At 36.8% G+C, this 7,695-nt stretch overlaps 1 protein-coding gene across 1 annotated transcript in view; it reads left to right on the top strand.

Moving 5' to 3' along the window:
* Positions 1 to 234: 234 nt before the first annotated feature.
* The window catches only part of EXO1 (exonuclease 1), a 15,790-nt gene continuing 8,329 nt past the window's right edge, over positions 235 to 7,695 (top strand). Inside the window, exons 1-6 of the mRNA XM_010080985.1 lie at positions 235 to 395; positions 2,681 to 2,800; positions 3,690 to 3,813; positions 4,590 to 4,727; positions 4,947 to 5,159; positions 6,927 to 7,114. Coding sequence (XP_010079287.1) covers positions 235 to 395; positions 2,681 to 2,800; positions 3,690 to 3,813; positions 4,590 to 4,727; positions 4,947 to 5,159; positions 6,927 to 7,114 — 944 coding nt within the window. The remainder of the gene's footprint in view (positions 396 to 2,680; positions 2,801 to 3,689; positions 3,814 to 4,589; positions 4,728 to 4,946; positions 5,160 to 6,926; positions 7,115 to 7,695) is intronic.

Genomic DNA, 7,695 nt, shown 5'->3' on the forward strand with positions numbered 1-7,695 from the left:
GGGACCCGGTCCCCGCGGGCTGCACGCGGTGAGGGTTGAAGGGTTTGCATCTCTTGGGGCGGCGGGAAGGGCTCCGGCCGCGCAGGGTGCGCGATGGCACCCGCGGGAGCTTCTCGTGTCCCCGGTTCAGCCCGGCACCCTGCCTGCCCCTGGCCTGGCGTTCCTTGGGCGGAGATCCGGGCTCGGCTTTGTGCTCACGCTTTTTGTGTTCCCGACTGCAGCTTAAGCATCAGCATGGGGATTCAGGGCCTGCTGCAGTTTATCAAGGATGCTTCTGAACCTACCCACGTGAAGAAATACAAAGGGCAGGCGGAAGCTGTGGACACTTACTGTTGGCTCCACAAAGGAGCTTACACTTGTGCTGAAAAGCTCGCCCGAGGAGAGCCAACAGATCTGTAAGTCTTTGTCACACTTTGGTCTCAGCCCTCTTACAAATTAAAGTTTTGTTAGTTTGATGTTTCTTGAGCTAAAAACTAAGTTAAAGCAGTTTCACTTCTTACTGTTGCTTCTGAATTCTCACTCTCAGTTGTACTTTTTGGAAATGGGAATGTTGGCTGTAAGGACTTAGTTTTTCAACACTACAAAATGAATATTGAAGTATATACTGGTGGAAAAAACTCTAAAATATTTTCTATTAAAACACTACGGTTAGGTGAGTTGTGTTTTTTCAGTATTTCTTACTCTCAACTGTAATCTAATGTCTCTGATGAGATTCTGTAGATGCAATTCATATGTTTCAAACTTAATGTTATTTTCAGGAACCGTATTTGTTTGATCATTTGTAAATACTGCTGTGGCAAAGGTTGTAATCATTCTGAGGAATTCTGATATGTTGTGATCTGAATAAGGTGAAAGGGTTTTTTTTTTTTTCTTAAGATACTATATTTTTAGTAAGAGTAGCTTTCCTAATGTAACACTGTCCTGGTTTCGGCTGGGATGGAGTTACCAATAAAAAAAACCATAAGAAACATGGAATTTTCACTTATGCAGTTGTATTCCTAAGGAAGCAAATGTGGTTGTATTTGCAGTTCATCTTTGAAGCTTCAATCAGATTTGCGTAAGTTCTTGCCCATCTCTGGAAAACTGGGTTGAACTCTTGTTTTAGATTGGCTATAGACTTAAATGAAGATTAATCCTTATCTTCTCAGAAATAAAGCTAAATCGATTAGTCTAGATGAAACTTCACTTATGAAATTTTGATTAAATGTTTGACTGGAAGCAAGAAAGTGTTGCTGTTTTGCAAATGGGTTCAAATCTTTAACTTCTGCTTCTGTTCACATGAAGAACTGTAGAGTTTTATCCAACCCTGCTACTTGCCTTTGAAGGTAGTCGAGATCCCTCAGAGTCCTGCGAATAGGGTACACTTAAGTGGAGAAAGAAGTTGACAGACAGGGGAAACATTAATATTCATAGAAAACTTTGGAATGTTTGAATTTAACTATATGAATATTTTACTACCAGGTCTTGTTTCCATGCATATATGGTTGCTCATCTTAGACTGGTGCTTTAACTATACTGTAGAGTGTCCTTTCACACTTTATAATTAACCTGAATTGAGGTATTATATATATACAATCCTATTTGCTCCTGTCTTTCAAAAAATCATAGTTATTTTTTGGTTTGTTTTGTAGCCCTAAACACGCTTTCTTCAGTGCTCATGTCCTTAGATTCTAAGTGCTCCTAGGTGCCACTCTCTCTCCCCTCCATGCCCTCTGCTGGAAAGGTTGTTCCTGTTTTTTTAAACAGTGTCCTTAAAAGGCAAAGGAGAAGCGACCTTGATTTTTTTTTTTTTTCAGTTGAGTGTCACTGTAATGCACTTGGTGTTTACAGCAGCTATTAGATTTTAGTTCTGTGCTGCTGATGAAATCATCTCATCGAGATCTGTAGACATAACAGGTAAGGAGATCAGAGGTCTGAGGGAACACATAAAGTCTGGAATTTCCTACAAGTATTTTACAAAGAGACGGACTAGGATGATTACCTCCTGGTTCACGCACGATCTTCACTGTTAGTACAGGTTGGGGAACTCTACTGTCTTTTGGAATATTTTCAGTAGGGTGCCTGTATTTTTGGTATGGGAAGATATGTTTGCATGTCTGTCCATAGCCTGTATCCACCATCTGGAGAGAAGAGTGGATAGCTCCACAAAGAGGGGTTTAATATCCTGTCACTCCTCCAGCTCTACAAAAGTGTATTTAGTCTGCCTTTCTCAAGGCTTTGGGGAAAGATAATGTACTGTGTTCATTGCCTCCCGTTTCCCTGGCCATTATGACTCAAGTTGCTGAAACTAAAAAGGTGATCCATGTTTTAACTTGTGAAATTTTTGGCAGTGTTGAATCCTAATATAGCAAAATCAAACTGAATTGTACTTGAGTTCTTATTTCATTTTCTGAAGGAGTAGACAGCAGTCAGTCCAGTTCTGAGTTGGGAGGTGGAGCATTTCTCTTGGGGGCAGGGGGGGACAGGATCAAAACCAAAAACCACCACCAAAACCAGCATTCAAGGGTTCTTACTCTTTCTGTGCTGCTGGGGAAATACATGGCCCATTTAGATCCTTGAACAATGGTTAGTCCTAACCTTACTGTTCTCCTTTCCTGCAAACAGAAAGTAGGCAATAGACTTGTGCTTAACAATAATGTTTGTCTTTTTTTTTTTTGTACTTTTGTTATTGTTGATACAGTTATGTCACTTTCTGTATGAAACTTGTTGATATGCTCCTCTCATTTGGGATTAAACCAATTTTGGTATTTGATGGATGCACCCTACCTTCTAAGAAGGAAGTAGAAAAAGCCCGACGAGAGTGAGTACTGAACTGTATTAATTTGCAAGTAAACCAGTGTGTTTAACACTGCAGTTCATTTTCAACGTTGAAAAACCTCAAATTTCAGCTAGGTAGTAATCTCTGGTAAACTTTTCCTACAATGTAATGTTATTTTATTTAATTCATGTTTAAAAATAATGCAAAACTCTTCTTAGAGGTTTTATTCCAAAAATAGAAACTCACTTCGTAAATGAAATCACTTTTATAGAGGAAGGAAGTAAACCTCTGAGCATTAGTTCCTGTAATGTATTAAAGGCTTTTAGCTTACTGGCCCTTGTGATCTCTGGACAAAAATATTTCTTCACAATATAATTTTATTTAAAAATAATACCACCTTTATCTTTCTCTACAAATAATCAGATAAACTTGTTTCAGGTTTGGATTCAGGTCCCTACATAATGGGACTTCTCACTGAAGCGGTGAGAATTTTTCACTAGTGGTTTTTATTTTTAAATTCTCCTGGCAGGTATGCTTCCTTCAGTGTTGAGTGAACAATTTCTGATATTTGAAATGCAGTAAATCATGCCTTCTGTCCTCTAAAACAAGAAGTATCTAATGTCAGAAACTCTAAAGTTCCATTAAATCTGTTTTACTGCAACCTGAGAGTGGGTGGATCCCTTTTCTTACACTGCTGATTTCAGTTCTTGAAAAAACATTATAAATTTCAACATGCCAATCTAATTGTCCATGTCAATATAATGACTCAGTTATGTTTTAAAAAATTATGCAGTAGAACAGATTTGAGAAGTGTTCATCTGCAAAATGTTGTTTTTGCCCCTTTTCTACCTGTCTCTTAGTCCCTTCTGCTGCTTGTTCTTTTTAGTGAAAAATAACCTGAGATTGGTGGATATTTTTGTTTATCTTTCAGGAAGCGTCAAGCCAATCTTCTGAAGGGGAAACAATTGTTGCAGGAAGGGAGATTGTCAGAAGCTAGGGAATGTTTTGGGCGCAGTGTAAATGTTACCCATGCTATGGCTCATGAAGTTATTAAAGTAAGTTGTCAATGCTGTTGATACAACAGGTTGTTTTTTTTTAACTCTACACAGTAGGTAGCATGTCTTACTCTGCTTTTGTACGGCTACATCGATACCTCTTCTTTGCAGGCAAGAAAAATATTCCCCCCTTCTTAGCCTCTACTTGTCCTGCATACATTGGATTATGTTACTGACAGTTAACAGAATTTAACTTCACTTCAAGTTTATTATGTCCAGTTGTATAAATAATAATGATGTGTCAGTTGAAATACATCTCTTCTTACTGTTATGAACTGACTTTGGTAACACTGACAGTTTTACTTTTGCCACACAAAAACTAAGCGCTTTATTTTTTTTTTTCCCTTCAGCTAGTTCCTGAGAATAGACTACAGAAAAAATTTTTCTGGCTTAAAAACCTTTCTAGTTGCTTTTTGCTATCCTTCCACTGCAGTCATATGATCTTTATCAAAATAGTATTACATTTGTTCTAGTGCTCTTTTCCTTTGTCAAGAGTATAACTTGCATGAGTTTGGGATTTGTGATCAGATGCAGTGAGCGTAATGTTACAGGCCAACACAGGAAAGGTTTTTGTAAACAAGTCTATGCAGGTCTAAACTACTTGCAACTTGAGTTTTGAACATGAACTATTGGGCTCTAATGGGGAGGGATGGGCATGTGATTAAAAAGATCACGGTTTCAGTTTTTTAAGGTAGAGGTTCTTATGCTTTCAGATGGCTTAAGGTAGTTACTGAAAATTGATGCAAAATACTCGTATGCTTCTTGTTTATGTACAGGCTGCACGAGCCCGGGGAGTTGATTGTATTGTTGCTCCATATGAAGCTGATGCTCAGCTGGCTTATCTTAATAAGACTGGCATGGTTCAAGCTATAATTACAGAAGACTCTGATCTTTTAGCTTTTGGATGTAAAAAGGTATGTAAGAAAATACTAATAGCCTTTATCTCTCGCTCATGTCTTTAAAGCAGAGTTTGAAGTTGCCAAATGTGTTTGATGTATGGATGTGCGCTTCTACAGTAAACTGGGGAAACGGAAGAGATGAGAATAGCACTCAGCCTCTGTTGTTTCCACTAAGTGCAACAAACTAGCTCATGTGGGTGAAAATTGTTGTTTTCACTTCCTCTTAATTTCCAGGTGTTTCTGAAAATTGACAAGTTTGGAAATGGACTAGAGATAGATCAAGCTCGACTAGGAAACTGCAAGCAACTTGGAAATGTATTTACAGAAGAGAAATTCCGCTACATGTGTATTCTTTCTGGTTGTGACTACCTCCCATCAATTCATGGAATTGGGTTAGCTAAAGCATGCAAGTTACTAAAATTAGCTAATAATCCCGATATTATAAAGGTAAACTTGGATTCACTTTGTGTGTTGTCTTTTTGTGAGCCTATATCAGTATATATGAAAGTAACACTGAATTGAAAATATGAGGGGTTCTTGACTTCCTCCATTTTGAGGAGAATGCTAGAAGAAGTATTTTTTTTACCTGTGCTGTAGAAAGATGCTGAGGTAAACCTACTGAACTGTTGAAGCTATTATATATTTAATGAAATACATTGCAGGACAATAAAGAATTATTCTTATCTTTCAGGAGGATATTCTGTTTGAGGAGAGAATTTTTTTTTGTAGGGCTCTGGATTTTTTTCCCCTCCTTACGTGCTCTTTCTTCTTTGTGCAGATTCGTTATTAGAACTGCTAATTGAACTTTGTTATTTTTGCATAAGTACACTTTTATCTGTGTGAGGGAAGGGCAGGGATTAGGAATCTTATTTGATTCCCTTTTTGCGTTTAATTACATACATGTGGATACAGACACATATTAAAATCATTATGGAAGAAAAGTTTGGTATGGTACAAAAAGAAAAATAAGGTAGAATTTTTTTCCTTCCAATGTATGAAATGAAAACAAATCTAATATTAGGAAATACAGAGGCTAAGAGAGTGGGAATAACTTCTGTGTAGATAATAAGGGATAAGAGGTTTTTAAGAGCTAGTAAGAAAAGTACCTTGTGTGGCTGTCCTGGAGGCAGGTAAATCTAATCTAGAAAAGCATTTAAATATGCAATCTAATTAACTTACTGTATTATCTTCTTTCTTAAGTTACTTTTATGCTGTAGTGTTGGTTTTTTTTTTTTTTTTCCTCTCACGGGCTGTACACAAAGAATGATGATTTATAGTTTTAAAATGTTCTGTATTACGTAAAGCAGGCATCAAAGCAGCTGTTTTGTTTGGGTTTTGTGGAAATGAAAAGAGAACTTTGAACTTTTCCTATACAAATCATGATTTCCTTTAATGTATGTCTTTTGAGCAAAATGTCAGGATTTAATAATTTGGAAAATTTTTCACATAGTAATTGTTCATGTGATTCATCACTGCTATTTTCCAACAGTGCTGGAAAGTCATGAGTGAGTCAAAAGATATAGAGTAGTCTAACAGTGCCTGTTCAACCTCTTGCTTCTGAAAGAGATAAGTAAACTTGCCTGTGTTTAGGATGTATGGCCAAAACACAACTGATGTTGTATCTGGAGAGAAGGAGAAACTCTTGCTTCTAGCACCGTGATAAACTTGGTCTTCAAAAGAGCATAATCTACATTCTGTGAAACTGAAAAATGTAGAGGTCAATGAATTATTAACTTATTTTAGAGTGGTACAGTATCAATATAGGAGGAGATACCAGATCAATATGTAGTCTTTTGTGATGGTTCATGGAGCAGGAAGAGAAATCTGATTATTTTTGCTTTTTCCTATCCTAAAAACATCCATATATTGGTTATGTGTTCTGATAATATGAATGATAAAATTTGAAATGCATTAGTTTTAACAAAGATACCTTAAGGAAATGCTCTGTATTTCTATTCAGATTTTGTATTTATTGGACAAGAAGTACTTACAAAGAGTTGAATTGTATTAGGTATGCAATTGCAAACAGCTTGAGAGTGGGAAAATAATGTAGAAAACTTTTCTTTCCCCTGTTTAAGTTGAATCTGCTTGTTGTAACAGGGACACGTATTCTACATTTAATTAAAAGCAAAGATACTTCATAAATGAAATGTATTTAACTTTTTGTGTAACCTGTTTAAATGAAACGGTTAAGCAATATTTTTTTTTTGACAGGTTATTAAGAAAATGGGGCAATACTTGAAGATGAATATAACTGTTCCAGAAGAATACATACAGGGCTTTACACGAGCCAACAATACATTCCTTTATCAGTTAGTTTTTGATCCTGTCAACAGAAAATTAGTTCCTCTGAATGCATATGGGGATGATATTGATCCAGAAACACTAATTTATGCAGGACGGTATCCTTTATGTTGAAACAGCAGAGGGGGGAGAATAAGGGTGAGCAGATGTGGTGTCTTAGACTTTTCATTGCATCTCTGCTGTTGACTAAAGCCTGGCTTTTCTGCAATCTTTGAGCTTTTCGTTGTTGTTTTCTCTTTTGCTCTGACTTCAGTTAATAAAAAAAAATGCGGGGGGTAACTGAGTGACCTATCATTGACATATTGTTGATTACTTTTTTTTTTTTTAGAAAACAACCTGTCAAATACAGGTTATATTTAGACTGTTAGAGTTGCTTTACAACTGTCTCTAGTTTCTGCCTGTGTTAACTGTGTTTTAATCTCTGATAGTTTAATTCTTGCAGTCTGTCTTCAACTCATTCTTTAATCTAAGCATTTCCTGTTTTACCAGATATCTCCTCATATAGAACAAGTAGCATTTTGGCACATTTGTGCAGCATAAATTTCAGCCTGGAAGATTAGGAAAATGAAGAAAGAGAGGGAACTGTTGAAGTAGTTACTAGCTTCGTATGTTCTTCAAGACACCTAATCTCTGGCATTTCCAGAAATTAGGAAGGAGAAAGATGGTAACCTTCCTGCTG

The sequence above is a fragment of the Pterocles gutturalis genome, unplaced genomic scaffold (assembly GCF_000699245.1).
Source record: "Pterocles gutturalis isolate BGI_N339 unplaced genomic scaffold, ASM69924v1 scaffold969, whole genome shotgun sequence".
NCBI lineage: Eukaryota > Metazoa > Chordata > Aves > Pterocliformes > Pteroclidae > Pterocles > Pterocles gutturalis.